This window comes from Musca domestica, unplaced genomic scaffold (genome assembly GCF_030504385.1).
Source record: "Musca domestica strain aabys unplaced genomic scaffold, Musca_domestica.polishedcontigs.V.1.1 3, whole genome shotgun sequence".
In the NCBI taxonomy this organism is placed as follows: Eukaryota; Metazoa; Arthropoda; class Insecta; order Diptera; family Muscidae; genus Musca; species Musca domestica.
This window is the reverse complement of record NW_026712299.1, coordinates 8436775-8463282: the sequence shown is the minus strand read 5'-3', so window position 1 is coordinate 8463282 and position 26508 is coordinate 8436775. Positions and strand designations below refer to the sequence as shown.

At 34.7% G+C, this 26508-nt stretch overlaps 1 protein-coding gene and 1 long non-coding RNA gene across 2 annotated transcripts in view; one reads left to right on the top strand and one right to left on the bottom strand.

Moving 5' to 3' along the window:
- Positions 1 to 469: 469 nt before the first annotated feature.
- LOC109611883 (uncharacterized) lies at positions 470 to 2573 on the top strand. Its single transcript, XR_002194160.2, has 3 exons — positions 470 to 789; positions 990 to 1226; positions 1294 to 2573. It is a non-coding gene; the product is annotated as an uncharacterized LOC109611883 (long non-coding RNA).
- Positions 2574 to 2783: 210 nt separating this feature from the next.
- LOC101888695 (ATP-binding cassette sub-family G member 1) overlaps positions 2784 to 26508 on the bottom strand; it is an 88389-nt gene continuing 64664 nt past the window's right edge. Inside the window, exons 3-12 of the mRNA XM_005179114.3 lie at positions 13691 to 13808; positions 13440 to 13620; positions 13231 to 13376; positions 7034 to 7272; positions 6695 to 6972; positions 6465 to 6633; positions 6293 to 6393; positions 6065 to 6220; positions 4005 to 4213; positions 2784 to 3506 (exon numbers count right to left, since the gene is read on the bottom strand). Coding sequence (XP_005179171.1) covers positions 3368 to 3506; positions 4005 to 4213; positions 6065 to 6220; positions 6293 to 6393; positions 6465 to 6633; positions 6695 to 6972; positions 7034 to 7272; positions 13231 to 13376; positions 13440 to 13620; positions 13691 to 13808 — 1736 coding nt within the window. The 3' untranslated portion in view covers positions 2784 to 3367. The remainder of the gene's footprint in view (positions 3507 to 4004; positions 4214 to 6064; positions 6221 to 6292; positions 6394 to 6464; positions 6634 to 6694; positions 6973 to 7033; positions 7273 to 13230; positions 13377 to 13439; positions 13621 to 13690; positions 13809 to 26508) is intronic.

The window sequence follows — 26508 nt, the reverse complement described above, 5'->3', positions numbered from 1 at the left end:
ACGGTGAAAGGTGTTCTTAAAAAAATTTTAATTTTATCAAACTTTCTTGCAGTTGATGAATGCTAGTTTTGGGAGGACATTTATCCAAGGTCAAATAACACCTCAATCTTACTAAAATCATGTTACAAATACATGTGAAAATCGAACAAGGTCCAGATTTAGACTAGGCGAGATTACTTGAGGCAATTTTAATGGTTCCGTTTTAAAATTACCTATCGCCTTTGGTGTAAAATATTTTGTGACTAGATTAATAAAAACATTAATGAATCAATTTAATAATATAACAGACATATCATATATGTGCATATTTCCCTCAACCATATTAGCCGCTCACTATGCAATGAGAATACTGACTTCCACCAAATTCATACAACACTGAATCCACTAACATCCGTAATCATTCACAATAAAGACGAAATAGAAACAGATAAAACAACAGAACAATACGCTCTCTTCGAAAATAAAGACGCCAATATTTTTCGAGTTATTTTTTTATAATTTGTTTTGTGTGCAATTAGATTACTTTTGGTTTTATTCAATCAAAAAACTACCACTTTTTTAGCCAACAGTGAATAAAAAATTCTTTTTCTATCTAATAAGCAGCAATGAACAATTGGAAGGAATAATGCAATTGCGCTCAAATTCATTCATTAGTGAAATGGCAACAAAGCAAGGCCAAAAAACAAACTGACATAATTTCCCTTTCCTTTTGTTTTGGCGCAAATAATTGTGAACACATTTTAATGTTAAATATAATTAATATGGTTTAGAAAAATGGAAATATTAAATGTAAGTAATATTATTCTTATTGGAATTCAGTAAAAAATTAGTTTCTTTTCCCAGGTTGTACACCAAAGATTTTAGGTTAGAATGAAATAACTTTGGTTAAGCAGTGAAATAACTAGGCCTTGATATTGTTGTGTTACAAATACATAAACACAACAACAACAATTATTTTATTAATTTCTAATTAATTTTCTTTTGCCAAGTTCGGAAAATATTAGGCAACGGATGTGCGAGTTCTGGGCAGTAGCCGGAATTAAAGATTTCAAATGCAACTATAAGTCAAGACTGCAACCAAAAACAACAGAAATATCCAACACATTTTATTGTGAACGGCAAAGGAAGTGAATGCAACAACAGTATTAATCCTGTGTTCAATATCTCCACACCACTGAAACAACATAAAATCGTGGACCATATTAGATTGTCAACTACGAGTCAAGGTAAGTATTAAAAATCATAAAAAGTAACTAAAAACTCTTCTAAAATCCATTCCAATTTTATTTTTAGAAATGCATGCTCTTTGGCCATTTAGTACTACCACTTTCTCTTACCAATGATACCAGTGGCGTAATGGCGCAATAGCCACAGGACCAAATGCAGCTAAAACTGTTCCAGATTTTTAATTTCGTCGTCATCGGCAGTAGTTCAACAAAAAGATCGTAGTGCCAATTCCAATGGAACATCAGGCAAACAGAATGATTCCAATAAGATAAACAAACAAATTCAATGTGTTTCCCAAAACTTACCAATCAATTTGAATTCGATTTATGATGCGAAAACCAATTTAAAAAGGGAAAGAGGAACCTCTTGTCATAAGGATGATAGAGATAATATAGGTAAGGTTAGTTTATAAATTTGGCTGATTATAGGAACTATTTAAATATTTCGTTATAGATTCCAATGGCTCCCTTCTTTTAGTACCAGTTATTGATAGATTAAATTTTTTATTAATTATTAGGAGGTACGTTTAATAGTTTACATATTCTTTACTATTTTTTATATTATTTATATATAGTGATTGCGTCGCTGGCGGTTATGCTGCATGCCTAAATTTTGCCACATCCTACGGCTATCAAACCATTGCAAATGGAGTATATTCGTCTCAGGCTGGATTTAATGATTTAAGACGTCTACTGCTTAGAGGAAGCTATATAGCGCACAATTTGGCAAAAACTCGTCGCAATCGTCCATGTTTTAAGAAAAGACGATGGCCCTTGTGGTCGTTTGAAATAAGATATGAATATGTCCCAGAATTACTTAATGATGATAGGGATCTTATGGCTAGTTCGCTTAAAGGTAAGTAAAAAGGAGTTATGTATTTGTTTTGCATGAAAATATAATGGGTATTTCTGAAAGTAATTTTAGAACAGGTTAGTAGTTGAATTGAAGGATAGCAGAACATTTCCCATTGACATCTAAAATCAAAGCCCTATACAAATTGCAGAGAAATTTAGCACAAAATAATATAAAGAACCTGGTTCTAGTAAGAATTCGTAAAAATTATTCAAATTCGGTAGATTCGAAAATTCAGGTTACTTATTTAACTCGACCTAGTATATATCTTACCAAAACATGTTTTAAGCATTCAATGCTTTATAATTTTGTATGTATATATTTTTGATGAAATTCATTCGATATTTTGTGCATTATTTGCAGTGTGATTTACGTTTTTTTTTTCTTTACAAAAATTCATATATAAGTACATTAACATATATTGAATATACATATATGTATATATGTGTATGTATATATCTATAGATATATTTTAAATAACATTTTATCACAATCCAAAAACTAAAGAATAGTTAGAACTATATAGAAAAAATATCGCCACTCTAGGGGTTTACAAATGCAATCGAGACGTAATAATTCGATTTATAATAATTTCATAACTCTAATATTATAAAAGAGAATAGTTCACACTTCTATCGTTGTACCCCTGGATGGCTATATATAATTTCTATAAATATATCTAAGACCTAGGAAAAAACCCTCAATTAACTATTTATTTTATTTTTCTTTGAGATACTTACATAATCTAAACAATAACTTTAGAGAATAGAAAAAGAAACACCATTTCATATTAGCTAAACAATAAATTAACAGCCACGTTCGAATGAAAAATAAATTTGTTTGCAAAATGCGCTGGCAAATACAAAATCATAATGGGGTTTATATGTAATCCAATTCTAGATTTGGCCACCATTCTGGACCGCATAAATATAAGGCACTTCTAATTATAATGACCTGAGTACTCGAGTGATTTTTTTAGGTTATAAATAACAAATTTTCAAAAGTGTAAACAAGTTCTCGTAATAACAAATCGCACAATCACATTGGATTTTAAATCGATTTTTGCAGTCGAATTTCATTCGCCGAATTTGTTCGCAAAAAAGATGGAACTTATATACTATTTAACAACTAGTCTTACATCTAAATACATACAAATGTATATGAAAATTTATATAACAAAGTATATGTATATGTCTACTAATACTAATTTGTGGCATTGTTCTTGTGCGGCCTTTGTAGATCGTCACACACAACAAGTAGATTTTTCCAATGTAAAACAGCTCTCGTCCTATTGACGTTTAACTTGCCGTTTTAACGTAAAATAGGCACATGATTTGTAGATGACCAGCTGTAGTACCAAGATACCCAAATTCATGCCATAATTGCCATTTTCCATGCCAAAACTTTTCAGGACAGTTGCAGCGTTTCTGGAATGGAAAGCAGAAGTAATTTTTAATTATTATTATATAGTGATGGTACTTCAAAAATAAATAAAAAATAGATATTCTCCGTTTCATAAGCAACAGACAAGGCCAGAAAGGCCTTCCTTAGAAGCCGAGGCGAACTACTAAACTTTGGACTGGAAATTCACTTCCGTTTCCCACAAATCAAGCAGCACTTTGGCGCCAGCCTGTAGCACCTTGTTGGTCAGTTTGTGGTTAGCTATGCGTCTCCACTGTGGTATGCGAATACGAGTGCAACGCAACGGAAAAGTATTCAGACCTGCCACACCTGGCCTGACCTACGCTGGGAGGAAATCCCAGCCGGTTTGGTGGAAAAAGCGAGAAGATCATAAAATACTCTCTAAGGATGCTAAGTCCATAGGCAGTATAAAGTTCGACCTCCAATCAGGCACCGACTTCCCCCCGGGACAATAAGTACCAAGGAGAGTTGAAGAAGGCTAAAAATTACAACAAAAAACTTACTTGAAATGACAATATAGAACATCATCCGGGCATATGGTGTCTTGTCGATTATTTGAATACATGGCCAATACCATATTTTCCAGGCCGTAACGTATGGGTGATACATACGATATCATTCGCATAAAATCGGACATGTGTGTCAGCAATATCAAGAATCCAGAGAAGATCATCATGAAACATGTGGCAACAGCTCCCACAAAGGTACCGTTCTGAAAAGAAATAAAAAAATAATTAAATTATTTATATACATTTATAATTAATGTAGCCTAGTAGATAGTGGAAAGACCAGTAGTTATACTGGGTAGCCAAGGGGTCTGGGGTAGAGTTTCGGTTAAATACCCGAATGATCCTCAGGCTGACAATGTTACGTTTCGGTGTCCCTAAAGAAGCCAAACCTCTTTGCCGGTCCCACATAAAGAGGTCTTAATGCGGCCACGTGTGCTTAAGTTTTACAGGTCTGTCAGGCTTTCAGAGAACCGACTGCATTCTAAGAGAGCTGGTCTGGGTAGGGAAGAAATATTACTAGACCTTGTATACATATCACCATTGAATATCGGTCATTGATAAAACTGACCCTGAGCGAAAGACCATAATGGTCACTGGGTCTTGATGGAAACACTGAGCGGGGCTTTGCTTTCTCGCAAGAGGAAGTGTTACCCGCTGGAAATATGCCAAGTCCATCTGATGTGAAAAAGAGGTGAGGAGGTACTTCGTGTATTGCGGTTTAATTTGAGCTATTGCAAAGCAGCTGAGTTATTAGGAATAGCAATGGATATGGTTATGACCGTGTTGTTGCTTTTATAGGCCGTTAAAGGTTGATATTTTCTCAAGGATCAATGAAAAACAGTTCACTCATAAAATTATGTCTTTGTGTTACAAGAATTTCATCTGTCTTCGCAACTCCATATTCAATTTTTATACCCTACAACACATAGTAGTACTAACTTTTGAGGATCTTCATAAAATCACTTTCTGAGTCGATTTATGCATATCAAATACAGGTCACATTATCCGATTGAAATGAAATTTTCCAAATAATATTTGTTTCGCCCGAGGACGAATCCTGTTAAAATTGCTGAGAATCGGTTTAAATTTAGATATTGCTCCCATATATCTTCAACCGATTTCGGGTTAATTGTGCACCAAATGACCAATATCAGTCCAAATGACCCTAATTTTGGCAATTCCGACTGAATTCAGCCTAAAAGCAAGTGCTTAAAATTTGATGAAAATCTGTTTAGATATAGCTATAGCTCCCATATATATATTTTTCATCCGATTTTGTGTTTAAGTCCCTCACATTCGTAATATGTACTCCACAAGAATGATATTTGGTACCAGATACTAGATACAGCCCCGAAATACCTCTGCCAAATTTTATCAAGATCGGCTCAGATTTGGATATAGCTCCCATATATATTTTCAACCGATTTTAAATGAATTGTACACCAAATGGCCAACATCAGTCCAAATGACCTAAATTTTGGCACATCCGACCGAATTCAGTCTAGAAGCAAGTACCGCAAATATGGTGAAAATCGGTTCAGATATAGCATTGGCTCCCATATATATGTTTTATCCGATTTCGTGTTTCAGTCCCTCACATTCGTAATATGCACTCCACAAGAATGATATTTGGTACCAGATATCTTATAGAGCTCGGAAATACCTTTGCAAATTTTATCGAGATCGGCTCAGATTTGGATATAGCTCCCATATATATCTTCAACCGATTTTGGGCTAATTGTGCACCAAATGGCCAATACCAGTCCAAATGACCTGAATTTTGGCTTGGAAATACCTTTGCCAAATTTTATCAAGATCAGCTCAGATCTGGATATAGCTCCCATATATATCCTTAATTCGATTTCAGGTTTATTGTGCAAATAATGGCTAATATCAGCTAAAATGGAGTGAATTTCGGGACTTACGATTCCATTCAGATATATTTTTTTGTTACCGGAGCTCTACTAAGCATGCATAGTAGCGTAGGGTATCATATAGTCGGCCCCACCCGACTTTTAATTTTTTTCTTATTGGTCTTTACTGAAATTACTTACCACAGGATTCAATATTGTTCCCAAAAATATACCCAAGCCATCGGCACATATTGTAAGCATCATGCTTGTCAGGATCATTTTGACAAAACGATCCACTTCCAGGGGCTGGTCGGTCATTAAATATGTAATTGTCATATACACGGTGGATAAGATGATCTACAAAAAATAAAAGATTAAAATTTATATTGGAACTTCTTAAAAAGAGGTTAGCAGATAAATAATGCTTACATGAACTGGCGTTGAGGTTATCAGTGAGGCCAAATAAAATGTTCTTAGTTTGTACCAGTTATTAAACGATTCCTTCTTGATGATGGCAATTTCTTGGGGAACTAGAAAAAATCGGAAGGACACAAATGAAAATCCGAAACTCAATTTAAAAGAATTTAAATATCAATCCTACATCTCAAAACTCCCGGCATTATGGTGGTGTACCACAGATAGAGCGTGTGAACCAAATAAGAACCAAAATTCGATAGTTGTTTGTCGGCATTTGATCCGGAATCGCCGAAAAGAAGACCAATGATAATGGCGCATAAGATGTGCATAAGAAGTTTGATGTGGGTCAGAGACTATTAAATAAAGAATAATTAATTTAAATTTACTTATCTTCCAAATTTTGGCAAAACTTACCCAATCCCGAAAGATTTGAACATGACAACGACCGATCAACAGCCATAGACGCATCCATTCCGGTGGTGGATACAAGTGACTACTGTTGTTACTAAACGTTTCCTGGGCATGTAAAACTTTGCCATTGCTGGTAATTCCCAAATTGGCCTCAACAATTTTATCACTGGCCATAATTGCAGGCCGGCTGCGATTATAGTCGTGACGCCATTCCGGTTTTTGGGCCGCCTCGGCCAGGGCCATTGTATAGTCACCATAATCACCGTTGACACATTCAAGCACTGTAACATAAATAACAATTTTAATGATTTTGTGAAATTCTATGTTCCCGGGTATACTTACAAAAATCGGCAGGATTATGATAGGGAGGACATTCCAAACCAATTGATTTAAAATAGTCCACCGTTCGATCTGGTGTTCCCTGATAGGTGCAATAGCCCTGACTCATCACATAGATTTGATTGAAAAGATTGTAAATGTTCGAGGACGGCTGATGGATGGTACAGACAATTGTGCGACCGTGACTGGCCAGTTTCTGTAGAAGTTTAATGGTGTCAAAGGAACTGGAACTGTCAAGACCTCTGTAAGTGAGAGAAAAGTAAAAATGATATAATGTAATTATAGAAACGTATTTATTATTCTATTTGGATAAGAAATGATTATTTAATTTGTAGAAGGAGATTACATGATATTCTTCATGAGAAGACCTATTGGATCTTTTGGTATTCCATGAGAAGAACATTTGATCTCTTGGACTTCTATCGGAAGTCCTTTTGGCCTTCTATGGGAAGACATTTTGAACCTCCATGAGAAGACCTTTTGGACTTCTCTCAGAAGACTTTTGCATTTCTATGACAAGACCTTTTGGACTTCCATGACAAGTCCTTTGGCCTTCTATGAGAAGACCTTTAGGTTTTCTATGAGAAGACCTTTAGGATTTCCAAGAGGAGACCTTTTTGACTTCTATGAGAAGACGTTTTGGTCTTCTATGAGAAGACGTTTTGGTCTTCTATGAGAAGACCTTTTGGTCTTCTATGGGAAGACCTTTTGATCCTCTATGAGAAGACCTTTTGGTCTTCTATGAGAAGACCTTTTGGTCTTTTATGAGAAGACCTTTTGGCTTATATGAGAAGATCTTTTAGACTTCCATGAGAACATCTTTTGGACTTCCATGTGAAGACCTTTTAGTCTTCTATGAGCAGACTTGTGGTCTTCTATGAGCAGACTCTTGGTCTTATATAAGAAGACTTTTTGGACTTTGATGAGAAGACCTTTTGTTCTTCCATAAAAAGGCCTTATGGTGTTCCATGAGAAGAACTATTGGTCTTCTTTGGGAAGACAGTTTGGACTTCCATGAGAAGACTTTTTGGATTTCGATGAGAAGACCTTTTGGTCTGCTATGGGAAGAACTTGGGACTTTCTTGAGAATACTTTTTCGGCTTCTATAAGACCTTATAAGATCAGAAGGAATGTTCCGATCTCTACCATCTTTATAATAAATCTCGTGAGACATTGAGATGTACCAATTCTGAATGGAATCGGATGTTAATTTCACGTTTTATGAGCTTCATGGATATTCAAAATGTTGACCCTTTGTGGGGGAGGTACCAGAAGCAATGGACCGATACATTCCATCTTCACATCAGATCTTGTGTTAGTAGAAATATTGGAATTTTTGAAATTTGAAGAGAACCGGCTGCTAATTTCGGATTTCAATATAGTTTGGGTTATTCAAAACGTTGACACTTTGTGGGTGAGGTACCACAAGGAATGGTCCGATCTCTACCGCATTTATAACAGATTTTGTGTTGATAGAAATATTGAGATGTGCCAAGTCTGAATGGAATCGGATGTTAGTTGTGCGTTTTATAAGCTATAGGGCTATTCAAAATTTTGACCCTTTGTGGGGGAGGTACTCCAAGGAGGGAACCGATATATAACCAGACCTTGGGTTAATAAAAATATTGTGATGTGTGTAATCTGAAGACAATCAGACCATTATTTCACATTTTATAAGAGTTAAAACTATTTAAAATTTTGACCCTTTGTGGGGGAGGTACTTTATGGAGTGGATCGATATTGTCCATGTTCGTACCAGATCTAGCACTGATGCACATATTAGGATTATGCAAAGTTGGAGCAAAATCGGATTAACCTTTCTCTCTCCGTGCAGTAAAATATTTTCTTTGAAAATGTCGACCTTTTGTGGGGAAGGTACCAGAAGGAGTGGGCCGATATTACCCATTTCCGAGCTCGATCTAAGTTTGATAATAATATTACGATGTACCAAGTTTGGAATAAAATGGGATACTCCATTCGAGAGTTATGGTGCGCACCAGACAGACAGAAAGATGGTTGGACTGACATCGCTAGATCGACTCCAAATGTCCCGAAACGGATTTGGTTCAAAGAGACCTAGAGTCTAAAATCGTTATTTCGATGAGGCACGTTTTAGCCATATGGTTATGGCTGAGGGTATAAAGATCACATCCAAGAGCAATTAAAGCTCATATATCTTGGTCTATGGGATTGAAAGATTAATCAAAAGATAACATTCATTCTAAAATTTATCTTACCTTAGAGAATTTTTCCGACAGGTCATCGGCTGGTTTTTTCGTAAACGCACGAAACGTGAGCATTTTTTTCTGGCACATGTCACCGTCTGTCCTTTTTCGAAAACGCACAAATGAGTTTAGGTTGATTTAGTTCGAATTCGGTCTTTATTTTAAACATGGTCACACCCGGCCCTTTGTTCCTTTGCGAAAAAGGCAGGCATTGATAGATACCAGAAAAAAATTTCACATTTCGTGTTTTGTTTCACGGCAAAAACATTTTCAATTTGGTCCATGAATCGTCTTACAGACGAACAACGCTTGTAAATCATTAAACTTTTTAATGAAAATGCGTGATCTGTTAAGAAAGCTCATTGCGCGCTTCTTGTGTTGAGTGACCAAGCTTAATTTTGGATCAATGGGTACGTAAATAAGCAGAATTGTCAATTCTGGAGTGAAGACCATTCAGAGGCATAGCAAAAGTTAGCAATGAAGCCAGAAGAAGTCGAAATTTGTGTACGGTTTATGGTTTGATGGCAGCACTGGATCGTACTTCTTCAAAGATGAGGCGAATCGTAATGTAATTGTGAATGATGAGCGGCATCGTGAGACGTTATCCAACTATTTTGTCAAAAATGCAAGAGCTTGACTTGCAAGGCATGTGGTTCTAGATGCCACCAAGAACGCGTAACAGCCAATTTATTGAGGGGCGAGTTCGGCGAATATTTTATTTCAAGTTTGGGGCCGGTCAAAAATTTAGAATTTTTTGTGGGGCTATGTTAAAGCTCATGTCTATACAGATGGGTCCGCTTCAATTGACGCATTGGAAGACAACATTAAAGCATTTATTTTTGAGATACCGGCCGATATGTTGAAAAGATTATGCCAAAATTGGACTAAGCCGACGAACCATTTGAGGAGTAGTCCAGGTCAATATGTGCATAAAATAATCTTCAGACATTAAATTATATTTACTTTGAATCTTATGAATCCCATCCTCATTAAAGTTAAGCTATTAATGCTAACCAATTTCAAATAATTACAACGGAATTTTATTGAAGCCATTTTCGATTATAAAAAACTAACATAAATTGCTGACTTACGTAGTTCCATGTCCACTTAAAATTAAGAACTACTGTAAGTCTTGTTTTTCAGTTAATAGATAGTAATCAATGCCAAGTGGCTGTAAAATTCTTCAACAAGGTGTTACGACCAATCATAGGTTATTAACTGGCATTACATGGTTGGAAAAGTAAAAATATTCTTTATCAACAATTAAGCCAATTAAAGTTGTTATTTTGTTTAACAGATTGTTACAAAATTGACCTATCGGATTCTCAATTTATGAAACATCGGAAGGCTGATGTAAGAAACGATGTTCATATGATGAGGAAAAATCGCAAAGTTTCGTCTTTAAGTGGCCTTTTGCTCGGTTGGCCAAAAAAATATAAATCGTACCGGTCTTAAAAAAACTCAATAGACATTTTTGGAAAGCGAATTTTGTCGGAAAAATAAAGAGAGAAGTAAGAAGAGGAAAGAAGAAGAAGAATGAACACCTAATTCCAGGTGAACTGCATCAGAATAAATCCCCAAAGAACCAAGAACCAGTCTCGCCATGAAACTTCCCTAATTTAACCTCTTTTTACTTGCACATCCCTTAATATTTCAACTGACGTCCACATTTTCTCACTCGAAAAATCAAAGCATTATATTAAATAAAGCAGTTCCTTGTCTATACTAGGATAATATTTCCTAATGCTGTAAAACCTCCTTTTTTGTAACCTCTTACTTTTTTAAAACGTCGGAATATATATTTTAGACCCCACAAAGCATATACATTCTTGATCAGCACAAAATTTAACATCGCTAGTCCGTTCGTCTGTGGAAATCGCATTAGCTTCCGAACGAAATTAAGTAGTATGATAAAATTTTACTCAGATGCGTGTTTGGTCTGCAGAAAATTTGACAATGAGAATGGGATATACGAGTATGGGTCCACGTTTTGGTATAGCCCCCATACTATTATTTCGAGAGATTTTAACCCGAATTTGCTGTAAATTGGAAGCATGTCTTGCCATTAAGTAAGAAACATTTTTGCATAGAACTAAGTTTTGGTATAGTCCCCTCATAACTGTACCTCCAGATCTTCGATATTTTGATGATTTGTGTCACACTTTTGACCGGAAATGTTTCAAATTTTGAATTTAAAGTTCCTAAAAGGTACTACATCATCCTATGACAGAAAATTGCTCATACAGGTCCACGTCTTCGTATAGCCACCACATAACGGTACCCCCCGATATTCGGTATTTTGATGATTTTAGCGGCATTTTTCAGCCGAATTGTTTCAAATTTCGTATTCGAATGTAATGGGTACTAAAGGCTCAGACAAACAATTGTGTATTCAGGCCTACGTCTTCGTATAGCCACCATACAACGATACCTCCCGATAATCGGTATTTTGATGATCGTAAAATGAATTTACAGGTCCAGGACTTCGCATAGGTCCCAATATAAGGGCAACTTTCTATATTCGGAATTTGTATGATTTTAGAAGCAATTTTTAAAGGACTTTTTTTTGGAAAATTTGCATTCAGATAGAAAACTTTTTGAAACTTTTGAAACTTTTTTCAGAAAGGTCCCAAAGCTTTCATCTTGTTATGTTTATAACATAGAGAAGGAAACGACATAGACCCATAGTTCCTTTTGATTATCTCCATAGAATCACATTCTGAGTTGATTTATGCATGCAAATCATATTGTCCATTGTCCAAATGACCTGAATTTTGGTACATTCGACCGAATTCAGTTTGGCAGCAAGTATATCAAATTTGGTGAAAATCGGTTCAGATATAGCTATAGCTCCAATATATATTGTTCATCCGATTTGGTCTATAAGTCCCTCACATTCGTAATATGTGCTCCACAAGAATGATATTTGGTACAAGATATCAGATACAGCCCAGAAATACCTCTGCCAAATTTTATCAAGATCGGTTCAGATTTGGATATAGCTTCCATACATTTATATCTTCTACCGATTTCAGCTTAATTGGTCAATATCAGTCCAAATGACCTGAATTTTGGCACATCTGACCGAATTCAGTTTGGAAACAAGTATATCAAATTTGGTGAAAATCGGTTCAGATATAGCATTAGCTCTCATATAAATGTTTCATCCGATTTTGGTCTTTAAGTTCGTCACATTCGTAATATGCGTTCGACAACAATGATATTTGGTACCAGATATCTTATAGAGCTCGGAAATACATTTGCTAAATTTTATCAAGATCGGCTCAGATTTGGATATAGCTCCCATATATATTCATAACCCGATTTCAGGTGCATATAATGGCTAATATCAGTCCAAATGGACCGAATTTTGACTCATTTGACGGATTTCGACCTAAGAACAAGTGCTTCAAATTTTGGTTAAAATCGGTTCAGATATAGCTATAGCTCCTATATATATGTTTCATCCGATTTGGTGTTAAAGTTCCTCATATGGTTCATAGTTAGTATCATGGTAGAAAAATACAGGTCGATGCATCAACGCTTGGGAACATTGATATGTCAAAAATTTTAAATGTCTTTTCAAATATAAGTAGATTTTTATATGTTTTCTCATACGACGTCATTTGGAGGTTATTGTAATACGCGTTTTTCAACAATTTTTACAAATTAAAATAATTTTTCATTCAACATTTTCAATTCCAAAATTGGTTTGGCAGTTCATTGTCCCAGCAGCTAAGTCAATGCGTCTACCTATATTCTTCTACCATGGTTGTTATGATCTACTTCAGATAAATTCCCAATATAAACTTTTTTGTCACGGGAGCCCTACTAAATACGCATATAGTCGGCCCTGCCCGACTTTTGACCTTTCCTTACTGGTTTTTAGATATAACACTTTTTTATAGCTGCTCTAAAGGTCTTTAGACTTGCATTTTATAGATCTATAGTTAAAAAAATACTAAAACTACTTACGTTGTTGGCTCATCTAAAAATAATACGGCGGGATTATCAATTAGTTCCAAGGCAATTGATAAACGTTTTTTCTGGCCACCGGATAATCGGCTGCAACGTGTATGTTTTGTTTTTGTCAATTTCAAGGTTTCCAAAATTTGTTCAATCTATGGCAGAGAGATAAAATTAATACCGCATTTTTTATTTTGTAAGAATTTCTTAAAGCCTACCAATAATTTTCGATCTCGTATGGGCATCGATTCATTGGATATTTTTAAACTGGCCGCCAGCATCATGGTCTCTTCAACGGTAAACCAGGCATAGAAATGATCATCTTGCATTATGTAACAGCATAATTTTCGGGCCTTGGGAGCATCGCCAAACTTGATTGTGCCCGTAACACCGGTTTTCCTAAAATTTGAAATGGTGTCAAATATTATTTGAATTCCATTTAAGGTCCGTTGATGTGTGCACCACTTACGTGAATCCTGTTAAAATATTCATTAAACTAGATTTGCCAGCTCCGGAGGGTCCCATAATGGCTGTTAATTCGCCGGGTAAGAAAGTTCCCGATATACCTTTAAGTACAGTTTTCTTTTCTGAAAAGAAGGAAGAGAGAAAAATATATATTTAATTTAATATGATAAGCAAAGAACATTTCTAGGCATTGAGGGCCAGCAAATAGAACAGACGTTTACACTTGTTACTTATGTTTTTATAAAGCATGTTTAAATTGGCTATGTAAACACTCATATGTAAATGGAAAAAATTCTATAATTTGTTGTCGTAAATTAAATCTTATATCCTCATATGAAACTCAAAACAACTCAAAATAAGTCAGTAAAAAAGAATATTGACGTTACAAAGGTATCAGCGGAAAACAACTCTTTAACAATTAAACCAATAAACAATATAAGAAATGTAGATAATTACATTAATCGTTTAAGGTGGAGGAAAATAAGATGATGATGGCAAAAGTCACCCGCTGGCTTATTCATAAAAGAACGGGGACTTTAAAGTGACCTAATTTCAATTGTGGTCCGAAGTTGAATGAAGTCCGAAGTCCCTCCACCATACATAGTATGGAGGGTATATTAAGTTCGTACTTCCGTTTGTAACTCATCGAAAGAATAATAATATAACGGCTTTATTCGGTATTTTTAAGATTTCAACAACAACTTAAACGGATTTTATTCTGCTTAAAATTTCCAAATTCGTTCCAAATGGAGAAGGGTATTCAAATTTCGTCCCTGCCGAGCTTGTTGCTTTTTTACTTGTTTCATTTACAAATATCCCAACCGATGACCTTAAGGTGGGAATACACAAAACGCTTTTTTGACTGAATTATGTCATCGGCTGGCTTTTTCGCAGAAGAACATCGGAGTTTTGGGTTGACTAAGTTCGATTTTGGCCCTGTGCTCTATTGTTCTTTTCCGAAGAACCCATTCAAAAAGGCGTTTTATTTACTCTCACCTTTAGTCAGACAATAGTCATATTTTGTGTTTTCACCTTTAGCCTATGGATTTAAAACCTTAGAGGTCTTCTGTAAATGGAACACCTTAAATATGGCGATACATAATAGAATTTGCTTTTTGTAATAATTCATTGGCTGGCTATTTTCGTAAGAGAAGAAATGAGTTTTAGGTTGGCATAGACCAATTTCGCCCCATAATTTAAGCTAGGTCACACTATTTCCTCTGTTTTGTCGGCAATCGCCAGTGACTTATAGAAATAGAAAAAAATGTTTTATATATTCTCATCTTGAGAGATTTTCTATAAATAGAAGCCCATAGTTAGAATTTTATGGGCAAGGAACCTTTAAGGGATCTTCTTCGTTAACTTGCGAACATCAATCAACAGAATCGCGTTTTCTTCTAGGTGAGAATACATAAAAAGCCTTTTTTGACTGGTTGGTTTCTTCGTAAAAAAAAAACAAAGGAGTTTTAGGTTGACTTAGTTCCATTTTGGCCCCATAATCTATACTTGTTCACCCTACACTCTTTGTTCATTTACGAAGAAGCGTTGAAATGACTTAAACAAGTAAAACAAGTAATAAAGCTGTACCCTCCACCATTTGGTACAAATTTCACAATTTGCAAAAAAAAAAAAAAAAAAAAAAACAAGAAATCCGTTTAAAATTCTGTTAACATCTTAAAAATACCGAATGCCTATACGACGACGTAGACCTGCATAGGCAACTTTTGTCATAAGTTATTACAATATTTAAATGCGAAACTTGAAGAAAAATCTCTTTATAATGTAGCTAAAATCATCAAAATACCGAATATAGGGGGTACCGTTATATGGGGGCTATACGAAGGCGTGGACCTGCATAGACAATTTTCTGGCATGGGCTGAGGTATCCATTACGAACTTCACATGCGAAATTTGAAACAATCCCGGTAAATAATGTCGCTGAAATCATCAAAATACCGAATATCGGGGGATACGGTGTATGGGGGCTATATGTAGATGTGAACCTACATGGCTCATTTTTTGACTTAGGATGTAGTATCCATTACGAACTTCAAATACCAAATTTGGAACGATTCCGTTAAAAAATGTCGCTAAAATCATCAAAATACTGAATATAGGGGGGTACCGTTATATCGGGGCTATATGAAGACGTGGACCTACATGGCTCATTTTTTGACTTAGGATGTAGTATCCATTACGAACTTCAAATACCAAATTTGAAACGATTTCGGTAAATAATGTCGTTAAAATCATCAAATTACCGAATATCGGGGGGTACCGTTATATGGGGGCTATACGAAGACGTGGACCTGTACAGATAATTTTCTGTCTTAGGCTGTAGTATCCATTACGAACTACAAATGCCAAATTGGAAACAATTACGGTGAATAATGTCGCTAAAATCATCATAATACCGAATATCGGGAGGTACCGTTATATGGGGGCTATATGATAACTTGGACCTACATGGTCCATTTACGAACTTAACCTGCCTACTGGCAAAATATACATGTGTGCAAAATTTTAGCCTTCTATCTCAATTTGTTCGAAAGATAGCGTGATTACATCAGACAGACGGATAGACAGACACACAGGCAGACAGACGGACATGGCTAAATCGTTTTAAAATTTTACGCTGATCAAGAATATATACACTTTGTTGGGTCCGACATGAGTATTTCGAGGAGTTACAAACGGAATGACAAAATTAATATCCCCTCAATAGTATGGTGGAGGGTATAAAAACATTAAAGTGAAAATGCATAAAGCGATATGGGTAGCTTCTTCGTAGAGGAACAAAGTAGTTTTATTTTGACTAAGTTCGATTTTGGCTCTGGGCTCCTTTGTTCATTTCCGAAGAAACCAGCCGATGACTTAAGCCAGCCAAATAAGCTCTTTATGTATTCCCACCTTAAGTCCGGTCGTCCCCTTCATTATTCGGTGAATAAAAGTATCTGAATTCAAACGTGTTCCATGCTGTTAAACTTTGCAAAAAAACCAAATAGTGGGTTAGACCGTTATATGGGCACCATACCAAAAAGGAAACCTTTGTAGACCATTTTATACTTCAAGGATTGCCACCTACCAAATCTTTGAAATAATTTCGTGAATGAATGTGACTAGGATTATCAAAATACCGAATATAGATGGATATATTATATGTTAATACATTTTTAATTTATTTTCTATGTTTGTAATTAAATTTTTCATTTACTTTGAGACCATCAACAACTTTAATGTTTTGCTGAACATTGTTGACGGTACTTAATTTAATAATTACACTGTCATAGTTGCGGTTGGAATATTCGCATTGCATAATGGCTGATTAAAAAACGGTTTTACTGTGAAAATAATATGACAAAACGCTTAGTGCCAATCACTGAAACGTATTTTCCTGTTTTTTTTTTTTTTTATTATTTCATTAATATTTTTAGTCGTAAATTTGTGTAAATATTGCCTGTCATTCGATAATGAGTTACTACAACAGAATTCCCGTTGATTTTCGATTCAGTTCTATGTGTTGCATATATATATATATATATTTGAAATAATGAGCGGCATAGCGTTTAAAGTTCATCTAATTAAATATGCTTGCCATCACGTATGATGTGTAAATCAGCTATTTAAGGGAAATAAGGGAAAGGAAAAAAAGAAAAAAATTATTTGTTTTATAATTTAATTTAAAAAAATATTAGGTTCTTTGAAGCTGATTGGCCGATGTGGAAATGTTAAAAAATGTAAAGCATAATTAATTATTTTCCAGATAAGCATTGCAAAATTTGCTTTAAAGTAGGAAAAGTGTGAAGGATCGACAATACCGCGCCATGTTTCTAAAGAATTTAGCAACATTTTTTAGTATATATAAATGATCAAGAATATATATAAATACTTTGTTGGGTCTAAAAATATTATTTTGATGAGTTACAAATGGAATGACGGACTTTATATAGCCTCCATACTATGAATGGTGGATGGTATAAATATTGTGTATGCAGATCCACGTCTTGAAATATTGAACACTTTGGATTATAGTTTTAAAAAAAAAATTTGGATGAGAATACATAGTCTTAAGTCATCGGCTGGCTTATTCGGAAAAGAACAAAGGAGAGTAGGGCGAAAATCGAACTAAGTCAACCTAAATCTCCTTTGTCCCTCTACGTTTAAAGCGTTTTATGTATTCTCACCTTCAGGTTATTTCAGTTGTTTCACTGCCATGGTAGAAGAATACAGGTAGTCGCTGCCACACTGCTGCTGGAACAATGAGTTGTCAAACCTAATTTTGAAATTATAAATGAAAAATGATTCAAATTTGTGTAAACATTGTTGAAAAATGCATATCATAACAACCTCTGATTAGTGTCGTATAAGAAAACTCATAAAAATCTACGTAATTTTGAGAAAAAAAAAAAAAAAAACAAAAAACATTTAAAATTTTTGACATATCAATGTTCCTAAGCGTTGATGCATCTACCCGTATTCTTCTATCATAGAACCAGCTTTACTGCCTTCTTGTGCCATGTTCGCATTGTTAAATACATGATGCAAGTATACGGTGCCCGTTCAAGTGCAGCTGATTACCAAACGTTCTGCCAAATAAATTTTAATTCGTCAATTCATCATTGGTCAATGGGCAAGTCTACGCCTTAGTATAGCTCCCATATAACGGCACCTCAACATATTAGGTATTTTCATGATTTATTCTTTTGAAAATTTCCAAATTCGTTCCAAATGGAGGAGAGTATTCAAAGTTCATCCCAAACGAACTTGCTGCTTTTTTACTTGTTTCATTTAGAAAAAGCCCAGCCGATGACATTAAGGTGAGAATACATAAAACGCTTTTTTGACTGACTTAAGTCATCGGCTGGCTTCTTCGTAAAATAACATAGGAGTTTTAGGTTGACTTGGTTCGATTTTGGCCCTGTGCTCCTTTGTTATTTTCCGAAGAACCCATTCAAAAAAAAAAACGTTTTATGTACTCTCACCTTTATTCAGACAATAATCATATTTTGTATTTTCACCTTTAGCCTATGGAACACCTTAAATATGGCGGTACATAATAGAATTTGCTTTTTGGCATAATTTATTGGTTTATTGGTAACAGAAGAAATGAGTTTTAGGTTGGCATAAATCAATTTCGCCCCATAATTTAAGCTAGGTCACACTATTTCCTCTCTTTTTTCGGCAATCGCCAGTGACTTATAGAAATAGAACCAGTAAGGAAAGCTCAAAAGTAGGGCGGGGCCGACTATATGATACCCTACACCACTATGCATATTTAGTCGAGCTCTCGTAAAAAGGTTTATACAGGACATTTCAGAGCTCTATGAGTTATTTGGTACAAAATCAAAATCTATCTAATGCTATCGTGCATTTTACGAACTATAGCTATCTCTGAACCGAGTTTCTCTAAATTTGACGTATTAGCTTCTAGACTGAATTCGGTCTTATGTACGAAAATTCAGGTGATTTGGGCTGATATTGACCATTTAGTGCACAATTAACACGAAATCGGATGAATATATATATGGGAGCTAAAGCTATATCTGAACCAATTTTTACTAAAATTGGTGTACTTGCTTATAGGCTGGTTTCGGTTGAATTCATGCCATTTGGGCTGATATTGGCCATTTGATGCACAATTAACACGAATCGGATGAAGATATACATGGGAGGCATATCCAAATCGGAACAGATTTTAATAAAATTAAAATCAACTATTTTTGGGCTTTATCTGGTATCTGGTACCAAATATCATTCCTGTGGAGTGCATATTACGAATGTGAGGCACTTAAAGACCAAATCGGATAAAAGATATATATGGGAGCTATAGCTATATCTGAACCGATTTTTACTAAAATTGGTGTACTTGCTTCTAAGCTGGTTTCGGTCGGATTTGCCAAAATTGATGCTATTACGGCCATTTGGTGGTCAATCACCCGAAATCGGATGAAGATATATATGAGAGCTATATCCAAATCTGAACCGATTTCGATAAAATTTAAAACAGCTATTCCTGTGCTCCATCTAATACCTGGTACCAAATATCACGGCTGTGGAGTGAATATTACGAATGTAAGGGACTAAAACACTAAATCGGATGAAACATATATATGGTTGCTATATCTATATCTGAACCAATTACACTAAATTTGATATACTTGCTTCTGGGCTGAATTTGGTCCGATGTACTAAAATTCAGTCCATTTGGACTTATATTGGCCATTTGGTGCACAATTAACCCGAAATCGGATGAACATATATATGGGAGCTATATCCAAATCTGAACCGATTTCGATAAAATTACAAACAGCTATTTCTGGGCTGTATCTTATATCTGGTACCAAATATCACGTTTGTGGAGTGCATAGTAGGGATGTGAGGGACTTAAAGATCAAATCGGATGAAGGATATATATGGGAGCTATAGCTATATCTGAACCGATTTTGCCCAAATTTGATATACTTGCTTCTAGGCCGAACTCGGTTGGGTGTGCCAAAATTCAGGTAATTTGGACTTATAGTGGACATTTGGTGCACATTTAACCCGAAATCGGATGAAGATATATATGGGAGCTATATCTAAATTTGATCCGATTCTCACCAATTTCAATAGGGTTCGTCCTTGGGCCAAAAAAATATTGTTTGGAAGATTTCATCTCAATCGGATAATAAATGCGACCTGCATTTTGTTCACAAGAATACATGGACAGACGGACGGACGGACAGACGGACTGACATGCATAAATCGACTCAGAAAGTAATTCTATGAAGGTTCTCAAAAGTAACTATGGGTCTATCTCGTTTCCTTCTCCATGTTACAAACAAATGCACAAAGACATAATACCCTTACCACTATGTGGTGTAGGGTATAAAAAATCGTTTTATATATTCTCATCTTGAGAGGTTTTCTATAAATAGAAGCCCATAGTTAGATTTTTATGGGCAAGGAACCTTTAAGGTATCTTCTTCGTTAACTTGTGTATCAATCAACAGAATTGGTAATTGAGATTTGTAATGGATATTACAGCCTATAACAGAAAATTGTCTGTGCAGGTGCACGTATTCGTATAGCCACCATATAACGGTACCTCCCGATATTCGGTATTTTGATTATACACCGGAATTGTTTCAAATTTGGTATTTGAAGTTCGTAGTGGATACTAAGACAGAAAATTGTCTTTGCAGGTCCACGTCTTCGTATAGCCCCCATATAACGGTATCTCTTGATATATGGTATTTTGATGATTTTAGCGACATTATTCACCGTATTTGTTGCAAATTTGGTATTTGAGATTTTATTTTTTTTGGAAATTGCCAATTTCGTTCCAAATGGTGGAGGGTGGTATAAAAATTTCGGTACGGCCGAACTTACAGTTTTTATGCCCTACACCACATAGTGGTAAGGGTATTATGTCTTTGTGCATTTGTTTGTAACATGGAGAAGGAAACGAGATAGACCCATAGTTACTTTTGAGAACCTTCATAGAAGCACTTTCTGAGTCGATTTATGCATGTCAGTCCGTCTGTCCGTCTGTCCGTCCGTCTGTCCATGTTTTCTTGTGAACAAAATGCAGGTCCCATTTATTATCCGATTGAGATGAAATTTTCCAAACAATATTTTTTTGGCCCAAGGACGAACCCTATTGAAATTGGTGAGAATCGGATCAAATTTAGATATAGCTCCCATATATATCTTCGTCCGATTTGCCTTTTATTGTGCACCAAACGTGTAATATCAGCCCGAATGAAATTTTGCACATACAACCAAATTAGGCCTGAAAATAAGTATGCCAAATTTTATCAAAATCGGTTCAGATATAGCTATAGCTCCCATATATACTGTTCATCCGATTTGTTATTTTTGTCCTCCGCAGCCGTAATATGCACTCTGTAACAACAATATTTGGGGAAATATATCAAATGCAGCTCAGAAATACCTTTGCTAAATTTTATCGAGATCGGTTCAGATTTGGATATAGCTCCCATATATAACTTCGTCCGATTTACCTTGGATTGTGCACCAAACGTCTAATATTTGCCCAAATGGGATGGAATTTGGCACAAACGACCGAAGGTAGAAGGTAGTATGCCAAATTTGGTGAAGATCGGTTCATATATAGCTATTGCTCCCATATACATTGTTCATCCGATTTGTTGTATTTGTTACCTACAGCAGTAATATGCACTCCGTAACAACGATATTCAGGAAAATATATCAAATACAGCTCAAAAATATCTTTGCCAAATTTTATCGAGATCGGTTCAGATTTGGATATAGTTCCCATATATATCTTTATTTGATTTCAAATTAATTTTGCACCAAATGGGCAATACAAGTCCGAATTTAAAAGATACAAATGCTTTGGCATATTTAGTCCTTTGAATTTTAAATTATAATTATAATCATAGCGTGTATGATTGAATTCTCCCATAAAAACTTTTAATAGTTATGTGGAGCTCAACTAAATTAGCAATGTGGTGTAGGGTATCATAAAATCGGCCCCGCCCGACTTTAGGACTTTCTTTACTGGTTTTACTTGTTATATTTTACCTCATAAATTGTTAAAAGTATTTGTTTTTTGTCATGAAGTGCACGTCGTGCTCTGACAGAAGTTAATGAAGGATTTATTGCTTCTGCTCGGGTTTTTTTGAATCTCACATATTCGAAAGTTTCTGCAAGGTTTTATTGAAATATTAAGAGAGATTGGAAAATACATACAAGTGGATGTCTAATTTTAATTCACCGGGTTAAGTTAATCTGGTACACTGTAAATGTATTATGCGCTTCAATCAATAGATTGAATTTTATGCAAAAATGATTATTAGATCTAAACTAAAACAACAGGTTTTCTAAAAAGTCAGTTATTTTCCATTTTAGAATGCACCAACACCTTGTCATGACGTTGATTGACTGGAACCGCATGCAAATAATACAGGGATGGAAAATCAAAAATTTCAAAAGGTACTAAAATGGTACTTTTTTAAATAAAATGGTACTTTTTTATAATTTTTTTTAGAGTTACAAAAAACGTTTTACGTTTTATTCAGTAAACAAAACAAAACAAACATAACAAATTCATTCACCCATGGTACAATGAAGAGAAGGTAGGTCAACTTTGAAATGCAAGTATAGAGGTCTACCTGTTTGGCTTGTAACGTCAGAAATAGTATCAAAACAATAATAAAATCAAACAACTTGTTGCATTTATTTTGAATAAATAATTGAAAACCGCGAAAACTGAATGAAAGGTCAACACTTCTTTTCAAAACCAGGTTCTATATATCTCTAAAGGATTATTTCGCTACAAAAACTCTAGATTTTGTCGATGCATACGATGAAATAAACATTTTGAAAACATCCGAATTTGAATATTTTCTGAACGATTTTTTTTGTTATTGACAAGAAAACACATACAAAAACAAATAAAGATGACATATTAAGCCAAGAAAATAAAAAAATTGAAATCATATGGTATCATAGCCCTACCTTGATATCATTGTACCATGCATTCACCTATGTATTTAGGTACACATGTATCATGGTAGAAGAATATAGGTAGACGCGTCGACACAGCTGCTGGGACAATGAACTGCCAAACCAATTTTGGAATTGAAAATGTTGAATGAAAAATTATTTAAATTTGTAAAAATTGTTGAAAAACGCGAATTATAATAGCCTCCGAATGACGTAGTATAAGAAAACATATAAAAATCCACTTATATTTGAAAAAACATTTAAATTTTTTGACATATCAATGCTCCCAAGCGTTGATGCATCTCCCTGCATTCTTCTGCCATGATATGTATATACCTTCCAGGAACATAAAATGTGAGATCATTTTTTCTTATATAACATTCTGAATTTTGTAAAGTTATTTTTATGATTAATTTCTTATTTCTCAAGGAAGTTGTCTGGAATTTTGTAATCAAAACAGCAAGAATTATTCGATTTAAGAAGATCTTTCGACCTTATGAGATTAGAAAGACTTTCTAGCTGTAGACGATTTCTTTCTTTAGTCTTAGTGGCATTTTGAATTGAAAATATTCGTTCAACATTCACTGAAGAATGGGGAATTGATTATATACCAAAGGCAAATCATGATATATCTGCGAACATTAATTCCCCCAATTCGTTTTTAATAACACTAACATTAAGCCAAAAATCACTAATATTACCATCTTTACATTTTTTAAGTTTAGGATAATCAGATAATGCTCTAAATTGGGAGTTAATGTTTTCAAAATTTTGTTCTTCCTTGGGAAATGTATTGACTCTTTAAATGCCTCAGCCAAAACACATGATTGTCATGGTTTTAACTAAAGATGGCAACATTTAGATTTACAAAATTTCATATATCGATACCTTTATCGATATCACTTATATCCATACATTTGCAATGATAATCGAAGTTAGTGCCAATGGTGTCGTAAGAATTTGAATGAAGCAATGCGATCTTATTTAAACGTCGATTTACACTAATTGCATTATAAAGGAGACACCTTATGTGAAATGGTAGTGAATTTCCCGCGGGAGTACTTAGGTACTTTTTGAAGTGAAATGGTACTAAAAAAAGTACCATTGTACTGAATTTTACATCCCTGAAATAATCCCAACAACTTCAACTTTATTGTTGTTGTTTTGATGTACATACAAATCTAGTTTTTAATTGCTAATTATTGTGATTGACAACAATAAATTAATAATTTTTATATAGTGGTGATATAGTTATGGCAAATGCGAAGTGGGAAGAATGCCATTACTTCGTAGTTTTAGAGAGATAAAAGCGTCCGATGCGTCCATTAAAAGAACAAAGGAGTTTTAGGTTGACTTAGTTCGATTTCGGCCTTTGGCTCCTTTGTTGTTTTCCGAAGAAGCCAGCCGATGACTTAAGCCAGTCAAAAAAGCGTTTTATTTATTCTCACCTTTAGCCAGTCAAAAAATGTAAATATTTTGTATTCTCATCTCAAAGGTGGAGGGAGCAAAGATATAGAAGTGTAAAGATAGGACAAGACAAAAATAAAATATGGCAACCCTGTGAAAATGCCTCTGTTGTTACGATATCATAACAACATAGTTACCAATGTTAACTGATTCAAACCGCTAAGGCAATATGCAAATTTTTGGAAAGGTCTATGGAATAGAATTTTGAAACCAAAATTTCGAATTTTTCAAAATTTTCTTTCTTATTCGTTTTGTAATTGTGGTTTTTATATTAACATGTCTCTGCCATATGCTGTTACTCTATGTATTGTAGACACAAACCATTTGCTCAAAATGCATTTTGTCTAGTCTTTACCATTTTAGGTCTTTGGAGGGAGATACAAAAGGTTGACTTAGTTCCTAATTCTTTTGTTGTAAGGAATTTGCATATAAAAAAGAATATATATTCTTGATCAGCGTAAAATTCTAAGACGATTTAGCCCTGTCCGTCCGTCCGTCTGTAGTAATCACGCTAGAGTCAAAACGAATTAAGATAGGATGATTATAGCCAAAATGTTCAATGAAATTGTCTGAAAATCCCCCCTGGAAGAGAAATGTCTATATAACATCACGATATCGTATAGCCCACATACGACGGTATCCCCGATATTTTGATGATTTTAGGGACATTATTAACCGTTGTTGTTTTAAATTTCGTATTTACAATTCGTAATGGGTACTACAGCCTATGACAAAAAATTGCGTTTGCAGACCCACCATATTATTTACCGGAGTTGTTTCAAATTTCATAATTAGAGTTTGAAATGGAAACTACAGTCTATGCCAGAAAATTATCTATGCAGGTTCAAGTCTTCGTAGAGACCCCATATATCAGTACCTCCCTATATTCGGTATTTTTATGATTTTAGCGCCATTATTCACCGGAATTGTTTCAAATTACGTATTTAGAGTTTGAAATGAAAACTACAGTCTATGCCAGAAAATTATCTATGCAGGTTCAAGTCTTCGTAGAGGCCCCATATATCAGTACGTCCCTATATTCGGTATTTTGACGATTTTAACTAAAATATTCACCGAAAGTGTTTGAAATATTGTATTTGAAGTTCCTAATCGGTACTACAGCCTGTGACAAAAATTTGTCTATGCTGGTCCAGGTTTTTGTATAGCCACGATATAACCTACCTATATTCGGTATTTTGATGATTTTAGCTACATTATTCACAGGATTTTTTTCAAGTTTCGAATTTGAATATCGTTGTGGCTTATGAAAAAAGTTGCCTATGCAGATTCATGTCTTTGTATATACTCCAACATAACGGCTATATTTCAAAGGATTTTATTTATTTATTTTTTGAAAATTTCCACAATCGTTCAAAATGGTGGTGGAGGGTATTCAAAGTTCGGTTTTTTACTTGTTATACCATCCACCATAGTATGGAGGGTATATTAAATTTGTCATTCCGTTTGTAACACCTCGAAATACACATTTTAGACCCCACAAGTATATATATATATATATTCTTGATCAGCATAAAATTCTATGTCGATTTAGTGATGTCCGTCCGTCTGTCCGTCTGTGGAAATCACTCTAGCTTCCGAACAAATTGAAGTAGATTGATAAAATTTTGCTCAAATGTATGTTATGTCTGCAGGACTTTTGGTATTGAAAATGGGCCATGTAGGTCAACTTTTTTGTAAAGAACCCATATAACGGTACCTCCGATATTCGGTATTTTATTGATTTTATGGACATTTTTTCACCAGAATTGTTTCAAATTTGATATTTGAAGATCGTAATGGATACTACAGCCTATGACAGAAAATTGTCTGTGTAGGTCCACGTCTTCGTATAGGCTCCATATAACGGTACCTCCCGATATT